Source organism: Podarcis pityusensis (genome assembly GCF_964106645.2).
Source record: "Podarcis pityusensis genome assembly, chromosome: 11".
Classification (NCBI taxonomy): domain Eukaryota; kingdom Metazoa; phylum Chordata; class Lepidosauria; order Squamata; family Lacertidae; genus Podarcis; species Podarcis pityusensis.
In genome coordinates this window covers 25,749,392-25,767,086 of record NC_138036.1, presented here as the reverse complement: position 1 = coordinate 25,767,086, position 17,695 = coordinate 25,749,392, and the positions used below count along the sequence as shown (strand labels likewise).

Below are 17,695 nucleotides of genomic sequence, written 5' to 3'. Positions count from 1 at the left end.
TGATGATGGTGAGATCAAGAACTAGTTGGTACATTTTACTACTGAGAGATCCTGTAGGTAATTGAACATAGGAACTTCCCCAAATGTACACACTCAACCTACTTTTTCTAGGAATTATCTAACGACCTGATCTTTACAATATTTTAAACAGGCATTGGAATATTTGGGGGGGGGGGGGAGGAATAATCAATTCACCTCAAATTTACTATTTAGCAATAACAGATGGAAAAGCAATAGTGCATTCCAATAGGCTTCAAGTATACGCCATGTTTTGACTTCCAGCAACTCATTTTGTGTGTCTGTTTGAATCAGACTGTTTCAGTGAGCAAGCGCTCCTTACAACTCTTTGAAAACAGTTGCAGGGGAAGGAACAGGGTGGTGTGAAAGCACACAGATTTTCACCATTATCAACTTCACCTTTAACAACAGGGAATTTCTAAAACTTGGGGGATCAGACTGACAAGAAACCCATGGCTGGGCTTTTGAAGCAGAGATTCCACATTTGTGGAAATCTGCTGTGCTATGTCCTTCTTTTTCTGCATTTTAAAAAAAGGCATCAAAGACTTTACTCTTTCAAAGGCTTTTAAATAATAATTTCTGCTTGTTTTATCAACCAATACATTTTTTCTTTTTTAACATAAGTCATAGTAGTTGGCTTTCTACTATCCTGAACAACGTCCTAAGTCTGATTAACTTGTGTCACTATATTGGAATATTTGTGTTCTCTATTCTGCTTATGTAGTTTTGGAACCATAATTAGATATACAATTGCATGAAAATAAATAATAACAACAACAGCAATAGCAGCAGCTCAGAATCAAAATGATACTATTTTTTACGGGAAGATTTTTACAAAAGACTCTACCTATAATAATTTGGGTTCTCCAAAAGCAGTATGTTTTAGCACTGCAAGACATAGTTGTATTCAAACAGTGAAATTATATGGGGGGGGGGTTCTCCCTCCCCCACATCTGCATCATTTGTTTACCGTGATTCATGCTTTCAGTTTCCAAAAAACTCCTCCATAAACCAATTAAAGAATGCAGTTTTAAAGGTTGTCTTACAGAAGCGCTAAGATCACAGATATAATTTGATTAGCTAATTAGTCACTGAATTAGATATCCATTCATTTCTTAAACAAGACTGAAATGTGAATTAAATGGTGTTCACTACAGAGATATTTTAAACATATATATATATGCAGTGCACTTAAAATTGCAACATTTTCCAGTTTCTAGATCCTGAATTCATTAATTCTTTAAATCCCATTCCTACACTGGAGAAAAACACAGGTTTAAAGTATGGGGCTATTCGTGTAAACTCTATAGGCAAGTTGCTTTTGACCTTAAAATCTGCTTGTCTTTCAGCCCTGCAAAGGCTGAGAGAAAAAAACCATCTAGCCCTTTTGACTGCAACCCTGTAAACATTTACACAGGCATAAGTTTTCACTGAACTCAGTGGTGCTTACTTATGAGTAGACATATATTGGATTGCACTGTGCATGTACAGTTCTCTTCATGTGTGGACTTGGCTCTGAATAAAGATTTCCAAAGGAAAATTTGTTTGGAAAGATAAATTTCCATGGAACTTGGCAGATGTTGGAGGGGGACAGAACATCGTATTCACCAGCTGCTGCCACTGAACAGCGGTAGAGGGGGACAGAGTAACATTCATTTATTTTTCAGTCAGAGTGTGTTGCCTAGAAGCAACAGAGGGGCAAGGGATACTGAATGTATCCCAGTGAAGACACAACTGCTCCATGCTGCTTTTAATTAACTTTAAACAAAATATAAATAAATGATCATTTCACTAAACCTTTCCGAGATGGTGAAGTAAGTGTGTGAAATAACAAAAGCTAAGGAGACAGCCATTGCTTAAAAAAGAAATGCATTTTTATTTCTTAATGCAGTGCTCAAACCAAAATAGCCTAAAAACAAACAAAAACTGTGACTTTAAAATGAGTGAGGGCCTTTTAAGAAAACTGGTCCCTGCCTATTAATGGACCAATTTAAATGTTGCAATCCTACTTTACAAACCTTTGAAGAAACACAATATTGTGTAGGCTGGCCACAGTCTTACAAAATATTGTCATAAACTGTAAAGCCTTTATTTTATCATCTGTTGTTAGCAATCACCACCTCCCTGCTCTTACATACTTCAGCTGAGCTTAGGGACTGCCATATCAACAAACAGCAGAAGAATCAAGCCAGGGTCTATCCATAAATTTGTGGCATGTGAGCTCCACCTACAGGGCAAAGGCTTGAATGAAACTTTTAATGATCGATTAAAAGAGGAGAGTGTAGGATTTGCTTTAATGACCCCTGGAAAGACTTTTGCTGAAATGCACTGGCAAACATTACAAGATCAACGACTACATTCTAGCACCAAATTGAGGCTTATGTCTTCCTTTTACTTTTCAGGGGTTTTCCACCCTGCCCTTTTATCATCACAATATCCCAATGTGGTAGGCTTTGCTAGCAACTGTTCCAAGGTCACCCAGCAAGCTTCATGGCTGAGTAGTTACAAACCCAGATTTCCCCAATTCCAGTCCAACACTCGATAAGTATTGTACTGAAGACTCTTTACAAAGGCCACACTTGGGCACAATGCTAAGCCACAAACCATGGTTAAGTAAATTGAATCTGTGTGTGAACTGTGTGCTTGTGCACGCAGCTTGAGTGCTCCCCTGCCACCAGTTCCCCGTTTCCTCCAATGCAGAAACAAACCGTGGAGGGGCTAGTTTAGCAGTACATCTGAACCAGCACTTGTGGTTTATTTCTCTCAAACGCATGCAACTGGGAACAAGCCATAGCTTCCGATCAGTGCTGAATTTACGTACAAGCTAAACAAGCTATAGTTTAGGGCCCCACTCTCTTGGGGGCCCCCAAAAAAATTAAAGGAAAAAACCTGAATGTACATTTCCAAAATGTAAGATAAAAAAACAAATAAAATGGCTTTAGATACCTATTAGGTCCATAAATTACCATATAGCATATATTCAACACAAAAAAACAGCAACAATTTGTTGTTGACAAAGGACAGCTGGTCATATAAAGGGCCCCATTACCTTCAGTAGCTTAGGGCCTCATCAAACCTAAATCCAGCCCTGCTTCCAATTCTGCCGTGACTGAAGTGAAACAAACCACAAGTGCTAATTCAGACATAAACGCTAGAAAAGTTTAGGATTTGTTTCCCTACAGGAAGAATGGAAGAGGAGGAAATCCCCCAAACTCCAATGATGACACATCAGAATTAGGGTGGCTTCTCATGTTAAATTTTGTACTTGGAGTGGATAACCAAGAACAAAATAGATTTGTGTACTAGTCCGGGTGGCAAACCAAAGCACAAGTGTCTCATGAAGATCGTACTGAAGTGAGCATCCAATTCTTGGTGTTTGCTGCTTCCAAGGTGCTTCAAACAGAAAAGAAATAGCTCACCTACTTATGAGACCTTCAATGTAAGACATGGAGTACAGTGGTACCTCGGTTTAAGAACAACCCTGTTTACGAACTATTTGGTTTACGAACTCCGCAAAATTGGAAGAAGTGTCCTGGTTTGCAAACTTTACCTCAGTCTAAGAATGGAAGCTGAACAGTGGAAGGGCACTGGTGGCTGGAGGCCTCACTAGGAAAAGCACGCCTTGGTTTAAGAACGGTTTCCGTTTAAGAACGAACTTCAGGAACAGATTAAGTTCGTAAACTGAGGTACCACTGTATGTCTTTTCTGTACCCGACCAAAACAAGCAGTTGCCCTGAAACTCACAATTCTTAGCAATGTAGAACGGCTCCCTCATGAACAGTCAGAAGCAAACAGCGGTTGTTTTATTTTGTGCATTTGATTTGCACAGGGTCTGACCATTGCACCAGACTTGCTGTTAAGTGCCATCTTAAATATAAGCTGCTATTCCAAATAAAGTACTTAACATTTCAACACTTGCTGATCTAACTTTCAGATGAAATGAAAAATTTGATAGCTATCAGATGTTTGACAAAACATTCCCTGAACCTCCCACTGAAGTCATACACCATGGATTCCATTCTGTGGCTGTTGACACCCCAGACCTATGATTCACTGCATGCTTTGATCAACGCATGCTTGAATCAGCATCCTTGAAACTCTCTCTGGGGAATGTGCTGTATCGCCAGCTTCCAGCACATCTGTATAAAGCAAGAGTCATCTTGAAATAAGATGACATGAAGTTCAGTTTCCAATTACTAAATGAAGTCTGTAGTACGCTGTGACAGGCTTTTCCAAGCATAACAGATACTTCAGTGGCTTGCATAATTAATTATATAAGCGGATAACTATGGCTTATCTGACTAACCCACAATACTTAACGAAGGCACTGTGGAAAGGAGGGCACATTAATAAATTAGATACAAATAAGTGAAATGTTTTAGAGGAAGATTTGAGTGCTGCTACTTTAAAACCAGGTCCTATGCAGCCAGAAGTAGATTCTTCAGAGCTTATTCATTTGATTTAAAGAATGGTCAAACTGTTTGGCAAAACACATTAAATTTTTGTTTTGGTGGAATCAACAGATCCCTGTTGAATTCATAACTCCCCGCCTCTGAGCCTAGTGAAAGGACTGGGAGTTCAGAGGCAGAAATTCTGCTGAAACTAATAAGGAGATGGGGGGACGGGACACGATCATCTTATTCAATAGAAGACCATTGTGAATGCCATGTTAGAACAGGAGAATACAGAAATAGTAAATTGTATATTTCTTCTATTTTAAAAGTTTGTCTGCTGATGAAACATGTCCAGGAAAAAAGCTACTTAAAATAAATTATTAAAAGGAAATTTAGAAGGAGTGGATAAATATTTTGACTCTCAGCCTACGTCAATGTGATTTTACTTTTAGTAGAAAAGCTACTGCTTCCCTGTAAATTATGAGTATTTTGATTTTTATATCTTTGATTCCATATACAGTGGTACCTCAGGTTACAGACTCTGCTAACCCAGAAATAGTGCTTCAGGTTAAGAACTTTGCTCAGGATGAGAACAGAAATCATGCTCCGGCGGCACGGCAGCAGCAGGAGGCCCCATTAGCTAAAGTGGTGCTTCAGGTTAAGAACATTTCAGGTTAAGTACGGACCTTCGGAACAAATTAAGTACTTAACCTGAGGCACCACTGTACACACCCTCCAGTGTGTACATAATTGCATTGCCACTGCTTAGGGGGCTAATACAGTTTTCAAATGAAACAGAACTCACTACTAATATCTAAGAAGTGACATTAAGAATGCAGCAATTGCTTTTATCACACCATACTTTTGAGATTAGAAACATTTATTTTCAAAAGATTTAAAGAAGTGATATTTAGGCTGTAGCATACCAAATGCTGAAATTAAACTCCTAGGAAGAACTATACTAAATTTAATTAACAACAACAAAAATAACAACTAAAACAGACAGGGTAAACTTAGAAAGAGAAAATGACTGAGGTACGTACAATACAACGTATCTTAATAAACTGTGTGGCCATGCAACAGATACCTTAAGTATTAAAGCCAAATTGGAACCGAGAGCACATTTAAATAGATCACATATGGTCTAAAAGAACTAGCAGATGTCAAAATAGTGTTTAAAAAACAAAAACAAAATTGCTCTTATGGCAAAACTACACATGACATTCCAGTCACATGTACTTGGATTTATTTTTTATTTTTTACCCAAACTCAATCACTGCATTTTTTTCCTAGTCCAAAATTTTCCTAGCCTGGCCCAGCCTGGCCCTGGGCTCACGTGTATTGTTTCAGGTGGCTGTTAAAACCATGGCAGTTTAAAAAGGTTTTTTGGCTGATCATTTTTCTGGTATACAGTATTGCTAATGTTCTTGTTTTAGTAGCCCTTTAGGAAGTAATTATTTATTATTTATTATTATTATTATTATTATTATTATTATTATTATTGTAATTTATATAGGGATGCTGGTTTTCTGACTGGGTCAGATATAGGACTGTGAGGTTTGGGATCTGTTAGCCACTTTGAATTTTTTTTTAAAATTAGGTAGGCTGTAAGTTCTTTTTAAAAATAAAAACACTCACCAAAAAACAAAAGTTAGAAACAGAGCACTGTTTCAAGTACAGCTGTATAAAAATGGTGGATGTGCAATGCTGTGAAAAGCATATTGCACCTGTGATTACTATGGAAGTGTACAAGTTAGTATTTATTGTCTAGTCAATAGCTAGAGGCTATGGTCTGGGTTCACCAGAACAACGTGAAAGATCTTAGCAAAGCTGTAACAAACAAAAAGAAAACACTGTGATATTCCTTGAGTAAGAGAGGTATTTAATCAAAAACTCATAATGATTCAAAGATGCCAAAAAGGGGTGTTAACTGCCCTTCACAAAATTTTGACAAGAGAAATCAGTACTAGGAAATGTCATAAGTAAGTAATATTTTGATTATTTGGTGAACTGTGCTAAGTGTTATGGTCATGCAAGAAGAGCTTGGGCCTGTGCATGCTGTACATTTCTGCTTAGTACAGTGGTACCTCGGGTTACATACGCTTCAGGTTACAGACTCCGCTAACCCAGAAATAGTACTTCAGGTTAAGAACTCTGCTTCAGGATGAGAACAGAAATCGTGCTCCGGATGCGCAGCGGCAGCGGGAGGCCCCATTAGCTAAAGTGGTGCTTCAGGTTAAGAACAGACCTCCGGAACGAATTAAGTACTTAACCCAAGGTACCACTGTATATGCTTTAACACTGTGAAGGTTTCTCAACAGACAGAGAAATGGACAGACTTCTGCAAACACTCCTCTGGCTTCCAGGGCAAGGTATGTGGATTACACCTATAAGCACCCATGTACAACAGGTTAGTATTACCACATGCCAGGCATGGACTCTTGCACTGACGCAGCTGGGTCCCAGGTGGGCCCATTCAATCTGTCCAAAAGCTTTGCACACTAAGCACACAAAGATGGTAACCATTACTAATTAAAAAGCACCACCCTAACCAGCTCTACCAATAAGATACCTTGTGTCAGTGCACAACTACACGGCAAATGGTACATCAAAGGTATATCCTGGGAGTTTCTTAGCTGTGGTGCTAACTCATGGATCTGGGCCCACTTCTATAATCAGCTAATAGCTTATAAAATATGATAAAACATAAGCCAAGCAGAGGACATTATGATAATACTCTTTACACACACAAGGTTAATAAGCACTTTGCTACTGAGGTCAGAAACACCCAGTTTTGCTTATTACTTCATAGTAACAACTACAGTGGTACCTCGGGTTAAGAACTTAATTCGTTCTGGAGGTCTGTTCTTAACCTGAAACTGTTCTTAACCTGAGGTACCACTTTAGCTAATGGGGCCTCCTGCTGCTGCTGCGCCACTGCTGCACGATTTCTGTTCTCATCCTGAAGCAAAGTTCTTAACCCAAGGTAATATTTCTGGTTAGCGGAGTCTGTAATCTGAAGCGTATGTAACCCGAAGTACCACTGTATCTAGAAAAATTAAAATGTATGCTTGCAAATGTATGCTGCAACCAAGTGTTGTAGTGTGGCGTGCTCTCTGTTCAGAATTCCAGCCTCTCCATTTCATTTTTCCTCTCCCACTCTAGATTTCCACCCGTTCCCCACTGCAACGATCAGCATTCCACAGCCAATGAGCATGCTCAGTCCTCACTGGGGACATTATTGCCCCTCACCCTGGGCTGTGTTTCTTCTCCTGTGTAGTTTTTGTACTTCTGCAAACTGCAGTGTTCCCACAAGTCTGCTGATATATCCTTTTTTTGTGCAGGCTTGACACTGGTTTGGCTACTTCAGCAATATCACTCACAGTATACATATATGCTGTAGCTAATCAAAAGCTTTCTATGGTGGGGCCAGAGAGAAGAATGAAAATATGAAGAGATGCTCCTCTAAAAATGTTAACCAAAAAAATCATCTGAGGAACAAACTTAAGATCAATTTACTCAGCATTTTATTTAAGTGTCAATGGTGGACTATTTGAAAACGTTATTTTACTACACTCAAGCTCAAAATAATGCATTACCCACCTGCGGCTACTTTTCTTCTCCGTTTCCTTCTCTTTAGTTGGTTTTTGAGCTGTTAGATCAGCATCTTTCTTTAACTTCTTCACAATGCGTTCTTTCATTTGGTACTTCTCATCACTATCAATTTCTTCATCTTCCTCACCATATGCACCCTCTTCCTGCCAAGCAAATAGGCTGGTTTGACAAAATATCCATTCATTGCTCTTCATACACATGACAACTTCAGTTCATCACAGGAAGAGTATTTCAAAGACAATAGGCATTGGAGAACACAACTGTCTAAAACAATGTGATACTTACATGAAGAAAAGAGATTTCTAATCATTTTAAGAAGTACTCCTCAAGAAGTAGTTAAAACTCCTGTTCTATATTATTATTATTATTATTATTATTATTATTATTATCATCATCATTATCATCACCATCATCATTATTCGTTATTGTTGTTGTTATTCTATATTTTCTCCAAGGGGCTAGAGGTAGCAAATGAATACATGGTTTCACCATCTCCCCATTTTATTCTCCCAATAACCCTGTGAGGTAGGTTAGGCTGAGAGATAGTGATTGGCTAAAGGTCACCCAGTGAGCTTCATGGAGCAGTGGGGATTCGAGCCCTGGTCTCCTAGGATCTAGTAGAACCACTACACTCCAGTTTTTTAAATGTGACAGAATATGGTTTCCTCTTCTCCAGCATACTTGAACCAAGCTGGTTCAAAGCAGCATTTTTCTTTCATTTCCCACATCACTATAATCTCATCTTATTCCTCAGCACTGTGCAGATATCCAGATTACAGTATATACAAAGTTGGAGAGCGGGATTGTATTTGTGCACCATCCCACTCAACATCTGTGAGGTATAATTTATGCCTGTGGCCCATATGCAAAAGGGGAGCCCAATGCTCAAAGGCCAAATCCACAGGACCTATACACCACAAGATCTAGATGTGAAGGACCTACATTCACAGAGGCCTCTCCGGACCAGTATTTGGTTTCTGATGGTCATTTATGTAACATGTCATTGGTGCGTTAGTAATGAATTTATAGAGAACTGTATGCACAGCATTCTGCTTTATTAGTTGTTCCCCAATGCTTCCCCAATGTTATCACTGTCTGGAGGGGCACTCTTATGCTAAAACAAAACAAAAGCCGGACAAAAGAACACCAACAATCCCAAAATATCTGTGATGTGTAAAGTTAACAGGTTTTCAGTAGGAAGCTACAGGACATCTGTATTGGATGCTTTAGTTGAGATTCCTGCATTGTCCGGGGTTGGACTGGATGACCTTCAGGGTCCCTTCAAACTCTACAATTCTATGATTCTATGACATGCACCAACTGGAAACGAAGCTGTATGCCCACCCTGTAACTTGTGAAGGTGTGAACAGTATTTAAAGCCCTGCTAATATAATGAGCTTAGGCTCCAATACTTTGGCCACCTCATGAGAAGAGAAGACTCCCTGGAAAAGACCCTGATGTTGGGAAAGATGGAGGGCACAAGGAGAAGGGGACGACAAAGGATGAGATGGCTAGACAGTGTTCTCGAAGCTACCAGCATGAGTTTGACCAAACTGCGGGAGGCAGTGGAAGACAGAAGTGCCTGGTGTGCTCTGGTCCATGGGGTCACGAAGAGTCGGACACGACTAAACAACAACTATAATGAGCAGGAATTAACATGAATGCACAATAAAAAGGACACCTGGAGGTCCATCTCATCAGAGTGAGTGGCAAAACATTAGAGGGATGGGAGAGCACAGCCCCTATTCTTCACTATGTGTAAAATTTGAGCATCTGTATACGGTTCTTCTCCACTGGGTATTTTTAGTTTAAACCATCTTTGTGCTGTGTACTTCACATGGACTCAAAGCAGCAAACTTCAACACAAGGTGCTTGTTTTGACTTAAAGGAATCACCCACACCCAGAAGCACTGTCCTGGTGGCAACATGTATAAGCTTCAGTGTGTGACTTTCCTGAGAATATTACAACTTCACAGCAAAATGGGCTCCCTATTGAAGTAGAAATGCTACTCACCTCATCCGAGATATCACTGTCATCTGCTTTTTCACTGAAAGGAAATGCAACTTATGTAAGTAGATTCTTCTCTAACGTTACTTGAATTAGCTTAATGAAATAAAAACTGAATTTAAAAGTATACAGGTAGAGATACAAACTTTTTAAAAAAACAACAACATTGAGTTCCACACATCTACATATGTACCTTGCATACAAAGCAGGGGCAGAAAAAAGGTCTAGGGATAACCCCCTAGATCTAAAAAGCAAGAGTTAGGCAAGTGGACAAATAGTTGTGAGTTTACGGTAAATAGATCCAGCCTCCCCCAAGTTGACATAGCTGCTGATTAGCAAGTAGTATATTAACCTTTCAATGGCAGGTACTGAGCTCAGATGCGGATCGTCTTTCAGCAAGTCGTGACTGCTTTTGCTTTTTCCTTTCATATTCTAAAGAAGAAGAAGAAGATGATGAGATGCAGAACAATGAGTAGGGGGGAAAAGGTGGTCGGGGGAGAGGAATCACTGTTTTAACCTCACACAAACTAACTGAAAAAATATAGCATCACTCTCCTGTAAAACACATTTGTTCTTATCCTAAGAGGGCTTATAACAATTAATAAAAATCGTATCTAACCAAACTGCAAAAGACTAAAATCAAAACAGAATGACTGCGGTTAAATAAATTTCCAATATTGTTCATTGCAAATGTGCCCTGAAATGAAACAATTGTGATGTGCTGCTTAAAAAACTGCAGTAAACTAGCAATGTAAACTCCCTCCCTCTGCTGGGGAACAAGTTCCACAGTCTTGGTGCCACCACCAAGAAGGTCTTACCACACTTAAGTCACCACCTCAAACAGAGAGGGGGACATAAAACAAAGTTTCCCTACATGAGCTAAGACAGAGATGCACAACCTTGTAGCCTTACAGATATAGATGGACACTAGCTCCAATCAACCCCAGTCAGTACAGCCAAGAGTCAGGGGGGATGGGAATTGAGACTACAACACCTCGAGTAAAACAAATTCCCCATCCCTGAACTAAATATATAAATGTGATCATGTAGAAAAAAGTGGTTTGTAGGTATCAGGTACTAGACCACGCAGTGCTTACAGGGGTCATATTCAGTATAATCAGCACTTTGCATTGAGACAGAAAACCAATCAAGAGCCAGTTGTGAAGGACCAATTCTCTAGCAGCAAAGTATTATAATAATACAACATTTATAAGGATGCATGGTAAGCACATCCATCTCTATATTCATGTTTTATCTGAACTTGGCAGTGTCTTGTATCAAGTGTGATATGTTGGTTCACAAAGCTCTACCAAAGGGCTTCAGCTTGCAGGCCAAACGTGGCCTGCCAGGGGTTCAAAGTAGGCCTGAGAGACAGTTTCCCCCGAACCACCCCACCTGCCCCACGCTTGATGTCATATGTAACATTAGATATGGGACAGGTAGAGATGTGGCAGGCAATGCATCTTAAAGTGCGCTCCCCATGGGGCAAAGGAAGCAGGCTCTGGCTCAACTGCTCATCATCGACAGGGGAACTTGCACATGGAGCTGATGTTTGCAGAAATAAGGCTAGACCCAAAGCATCCTGGACTGGTTGTGTGTGGAGGAACTGCAGGAAGAAGGCTTTGAGTGATTGGTAGTAATCTGCAAGCCCTGCATGGTGCTCTGAAGTCCCGGCGCCTGGACTTCAAAGAACCCAATACCTGATGTCATGGTCATGTCAGGTGAACTGTCATGTGGACAGCCTTGCCCACCTGTCAAATCTGGCCCACAAGGCTGGGTTTGATAAGTATCTGGCCTACTCCCACCCCTGCTCTGTAAGGTGAAGGTTCCAAGAGGAAAGTAAGTTATTTACAAATATAAACAAGCATAGAAGCGTCACAAAAATATATTGTTAGCCTGTATCTATACCTGGCTAACTCTGTTGATTTCTACTTCTTCCTCTTCAGCCTCTTCTCCAAATGAAAGCAAGCTAAAATTCCTTAAAAACAAAACAAAAAAACAAAAGGGGGGGAAACAGTATTATCTTATACAGATTGTTTTCCTGGAAATGACATTTTAGAATACTTTTGAACAAAATATCCCATTCAAAGGACTAAAATGTATAGAGCTTTATAGACAGGGTATATCACAGGGTATAAATAAGGGTTTGATCATTCAGTGGCGATATATAAATAGATCTTAGTTTTTGTTCACCATCATAGGCTATAATTACTTTGTGCCCTTGGATTTTGCTTTCTTCGCTTCTTCGGCTGGTTTCTCATTCGTCAGCTTTTGACTGGTTCTTGGAATTATGTCATCAAAAGGATTAAATAAAACCTAGAAGAAAAATATTTCAGAAACCCTCTTTTAGGACTTCCCATTGTGATAAGTAATCCTGATTTTAAAACCATCCAATAGCTGCAGTAAAACAGACAGCGAAGAATTACAACTCCAAGAGTTACAATGTACAAAACCACCACGCACGAAGACCCAGTTTGCACCATGGTTCAGCATAACATGCATGAGCTGGAACAAGCCTGAGGAAATTTCACACTGGATCAGATGTAAAACGCTGTGGCATGAGGGAGAGGAGAACACATGTTCCCAGCTCTGCTGCTGCAACGGCATTTGCTGCCTGCAAGCTTAACTTCCAAACCCTTCACAGCCTAGGACCCTAAACCCACTACATGGTCATCATCAGTTCAGGCCCTGCTCTGTAGAACCTTCACTAATTGTTCCACAATTCTTGCACGACTCCCTGAATGCATTCAGAAATTAAATCTCTCTGATGGCACTCTGATGGTTTCATCTACCGTACTTTTCCGTGTATAAGACTACGTTTTTTCCTTTAAAAATCTTGCTTAAAAATGTCTTATACAAGGGTAGTGAATAGGGTGAACATTTGATTGGTTGCTGCCCTGGCTGTTAGCGGCTATTGTGTGTGTTATTGGTAGCTGCATCAATGGGTGGTGTTGATTGGCTGATGCTGCAGCAATTGGGCAGGTTCTGCCGGCAAGGGGAGAGACTACAGGCAGATTTTGCAACCCGTGCGGGTGAGCGATTTTCGGCAACCCCCCCTCCAAAATCTCAACAACTCTTGGGAACCCTCTGCAAGAGAAACTCAACAACTTTGTGCTATCTCCCATTTTCTTAAGTTTGAGTCCCCAAATATACACAGAAAAGTACGGTATTCTGTATTGCCTTTGGCAGTAAAAATGAGCCACACTGCCATGGGCTACAGTCTGCATTAGCAGCCTATGGATTTTTGTGGAATTGTGCTGAAATAGATTTCTTAATTATTGCCTTTTATGCTTTGTGTAATTTTAAGTATTTTATGGTTATACAAGCTCCTTTGGCCTTAGCAAAAGCTGCAAAAAAACCAAATATGTGTCCGTCTTACAACCTTTGGCAACTGACTTAGTTTAATATCACCCTAAATTTTACTCAGAGTAGACATACTGAAATTAATAGACCCAACTTAATCATGTTCATCAACTTCAATAGCTCTGCTCTAATTAAAACATAGCTGAATACCACACATAGTCAATTCCAAAACTGCAGGTATTAAATATACGACTTTTAAAATGATATTACAAATGGCAGACACAGATGCATATTTTAGCCTATTTTAGCCTATTAGGCTAAAATAGTTATTTTAGCCTATTAGGCTAAAATAACTGTATAAAATACTCGTTCTGATCACTGCTTTGAGATAAACAAAGATATAAATTATATAAATTACATATAATTGTGATGGTTTGAAGGCAATGAAATATATATTTTAATCCATTTTAGACAATATTAAACCTACCTCAGTACTTTTTATTTTATGTGGGTTGAGTGGTCTTTCATCTGCATCTGTTTCAACCTCTGTAAGTCGTAACATGTTATATATGGTATCTCCAGTAATCTGTCAAATTAGAAGAGGGTTTTTTAAAGCTTAAATTATTTTCAAAGTACTTTCTGGATAGTTTTAGAAAGCTTGTATGTTTTCTGTTAAAAAGTCATTATCAGTTTGACAGCACATAAAATGAATTTATACTTTAGATCAATGTAGCCTTTTTCCACAGTGAGAAATGCAATCGGAAAAGGTGCAGTTTACAAACATACGGGTATCCCAACGCCTGACGTAAGAGATATATATGCTAGGGCTAAGCCAAAACAAATGCATTTAACGGGAGGCTCTGTTCCCTGCCTTGCAGGACTTTTCCCACATGGCCTGGGGTGGGGAGTGGGGACCTGACTGACTCCAGCTACAAAAGCTGAGGCTGCTGAACACTCTTGGGTTGAGATATTGTTTACAGGGGTTTGTTGCTATTGTTGATATTCATTTTTAGTATCTTAATTTTTAGATCGTATGATTTATATGGACATTGTTCAATCTGGATGTGTATCTTTTAGAAGTGTTTTATTTATTGCTTATGACTGCTTTTGTTATGTAAACCTTTTCATGCTGTCAGCTGCCTTGAACATGGCTTTAACTATGGAAACAAAGCGTACAAATAAAATTACCATATTTTTTGCTCTGTAAGACTCACTTTTTCCCTCCTAAAAAGTAAGGGGAAATGTGTGTGCGTCTTATGGAGCAAATGCAGGCTGCACAGCTATCTCAGAAGCCAGAATAGCAAGAGGGATTGCTGCTTTCACTGCGCAGCGATCCCTCTTGCTGTTCTGGCTTCTGAGATTCAGATTTTTTTTTTCTTGTTTTCCTCCTCCAAAAACTAGGTGCATCTTGTGGTCTGGTGCGTCTTATAGAGCAAAAAATACGGTATTATGATGAGGGTATCCAAACACCTAGCCCTCCCGCTCAACAGAGACTGTATTTGATGAGTTCTGACAGCTCTGGGTGGATTTTCTTCGCCAAGGTTGCCCCCACAACCAAATTCAGGCAGACAAATAATGGGGCTTGGGATAGAAGTCTTTCAGACCTTTCCAAAGATGGTGTGCTTGTTGTTAAGTTCATCTGCCCGAGCCAAAGTAAAGAAGAACTGGCTGCCATTATCGTGAGGCCCGGCGTTTGCCATGGCAACCAGTCCCCGCCGAATAAAGCGCAACCGTGAGTGGAATTCATCCTGCAAATTAAAGAGGAAGAGCAATTAGTGCACAAGTTTAATCTGCTCTTGTTCATTCCACAGCTTGTCCGTTGATGCACCTCTAGAATACGACATCAAAAACACTGTTTACAGCCAAATCCCAAAGCAATAATCACTTGCGTTATCGACACCAGCTTATCTTCCATGGAAAAACTAGAAATCATTAATTAACACAATAAAAAAAATTGTCCCAATTTTAAGGAGTTGTGATATAGATAAAAGTGGTGTCTTTTGGAAGAATGCAAATATTGAAAATTACATCAGAAGTAACAAGTTCAAGAGGGTGTATCCTAGCTAGGAAATAGGAGCAGTAGTTCTTAATTCTAGAAGCACAACATAATTATTTGTTTATTTCAGAAACTTTTTTTAAAGCTTCCTCATGGTTATTTGTACTTATAGACAGGAAATCTTGAAAGATGAGGATCTGTTCTTCCTTCCAAGCTTGGCAATTAAGTCCCATCCTTTCATTCTATGAACAGCCTACATTTCACTACAATTTTTAGAACGCCATTTTATATGCAAAGTTCTAAAAACGGACAGGAGTAATAATAATAATAATAATAATAATAATAATGTTGCTTTCCTCACAAAAGTGACCCTAAATAATCCCAAACTTTGACCCAGATCTAGCCACAGGTTAGTCATTTTAGTCCTGCCAGTTTCAATAGGACTCAAATCTCATGTGCTCAAATTATCTCACAAAGAAATAAAGGGAATTAAAAATGATTAACGTTTGAATCCTACACACTTTTACAAATCCCACCAAGTGCAATGGGGCCTACTGCAAGCTATGTGTGCATGGGGTGGGCAGCTAACTGTAGCTGGGACATTTATTAAATCTTAATCCATTTTAACCAAAGTTCAACAGCAGTGGAATAAGTGGACAATAAAACCCACTGAAAACAGAGGTTTACCTTGAAAGGGGCCCCATAGATAGATTCTCCTCCTGACCCAGTACCAGTTGGATCTCCTCCTTGCACTATAAACTCAGGTACAACCCTGTGAAATATTGTGTTGTTGTAATAACCTGAAAAGAAAACCGGCATTAGAGTAGCTAGCATGGACTGTATACCTTTCATTATAAACAGCATTCTAGTTTCTCGCCAAAATTTTATTCCTTCAAAATATCTCTCCTCTTAAAATTAGCTGCATATGCTAATTTTGAAGCTAAAACCCAAACTACCAAAACCACTTAGTTCAGTTACGAAATTTAAAAGGATTATCTTTAATACTGTTAAGAAATTCTGTTGTCCACAAATACAGTGGTACCTCGGTTTATGAACTTAATCCGTTCCGGAAGTCTGTTCTTAAACCAAATCTGTTCTTAACCGAGGTGCGCTTTCCCTAGTGAGTCCTCCCACCACTGGTGCCCTTCCACCATTCGGATTCCGTTCTTAGACCGAGGTAAAGTTCACAAACCAGAACACTACTTCCGGTTTTGCGGAGTTCGTAAACCGAAGAGTTTGTTAACAGGACTGTTCGTAAACCAAGGTACTACTGTATTGGCTTGGTTTACTAGCCAGCCTCTCGTAGTCCTCACTACCAGCTCTCCCCACTTTCTCTAGCACATGCACACAGGACTTTGGGAAGAGGCTGAGGTTAGTTCATACTGCAGCAGAAAGGAGAGAAGGAAGGAAAGTGCAGGTGACTTGACTGCTGCTTTACCCCTTCTGCAAACTGCATCCCAAGTGAGGGAAACCCCAATCTCCCCACAAGCCCTTTGCTAATCTCAGAGGACTTGAGAGAAAGGCAGAGTCTTGCTTCAGTTGCATGGAAGTTTGGATAAGAAACAACGGAGGCGATTCCCAAGGTTCTCTGACCCTCCTTAAAACTAAAATGAATCCTCTCTAAACCCCTGTGTTTATCAGGTGACTTAAGGGAAAACGGAGGTCGTCTTTCACTTGCATGTAATTTTGGAGATCAAAGAAACATTAAGTGTTTCTCCCGTTGTTTATCCAAACCTCCTCCATGCAAGAGAAATGGGTTCTATTAAGTGGTGTTACAAGTGCAGAGTGCTTAGATGAAAGATGGATTTTTATTTTACTTGTAATGCAGTTTGGAGGAGAGGAGCAAATGTGGCCAGCCACATGAGGCAGAGACACTTGACTCTGGGGAGTGACACTGCAGATGCCTGCTGTTATCTTAAAATACTGTTTTCATATCTTAAAATACTGGTTTTGTCTGTTTTTCTAACTATGACTCTTGGCTACCAATCAATATGAGTCGCTGCATTTGGGCATCACGATAAACCGTGGTTTATTGTGCAAGGAATGAGCCCAGCCTGTCCCTTCCACATGCTCATCTTTCACATCACCTCTTCCAGGAAGCCACAAGGAGGTTATAAGTTTTTGCTTCTGATTTCAATTAACCACAGTGTGCTGTTACACTCAAAACCTAAAATGTGGTTTACATTAACTATGCTTTGTTGAAACAATCAGCATTAAACAAACCAGAGTTAACAGAAGACTGTTGGGTTCAGATGAATTAATTAAAGTCCTCCTTATGGTCACGCCATAGGAGAAACCTGCAAGCCAAGGGAGGCCCTAGACTAGTTCCAATCATGGTAAATAGTGGAAAACTGCAACAGA

At 39.7% G+C, this 17,695-nt stretch overlaps 1 protein-coding gene across 3 annotated transcripts in view; it reads right to left on the bottom strand.

Moving 5' to 3' along the window:
• Positions 1 to 17,695, bottom strand: part of CWC27 (CWC27 spliceosome associated cyclophilin) — a 111,517-nt gene that overhangs the window by 90,967 nt on the left and 2,855 nt on the right. For all 3 annotated transcript variants that reach the window (XM_080972842.1, XM_080972840.1, XM_080972841.1), the window contains exons 3-10: positions 16,022 to 16,134; positions 14,943 to 15,086; positions 13,826 to 13,924; positions 12,248 to 12,351; positions 11,944 to 12,013; positions 10,388 to 10,467; positions 10,042 to 10,075; positions 8,016 to 8,170 (exon numbers count right to left, since the gene is read on the bottom strand). In XM_080972842.1, the coding sequence (XP_080828968.1) occupies positions 8,016 to 8,170; positions 10,042 to 10,075; positions 10,388 to 10,467; positions 11,944 to 12,013; positions 12,248 to 12,351; positions 13,826 to 13,924; positions 14,943 to 15,086; positions 16,022 to 16,134 (799 nt within the window). The remainder of the gene's footprint in view (positions 1 to 8,015; positions 8,171 to 10,041; positions 10,076 to 10,387; positions 10,468 to 11,943; positions 12,014 to 12,247; positions 12,352 to 13,825; positions 13,925 to 14,942; positions 15,087 to 16,021; positions 16,135 to 17,695) is intronic.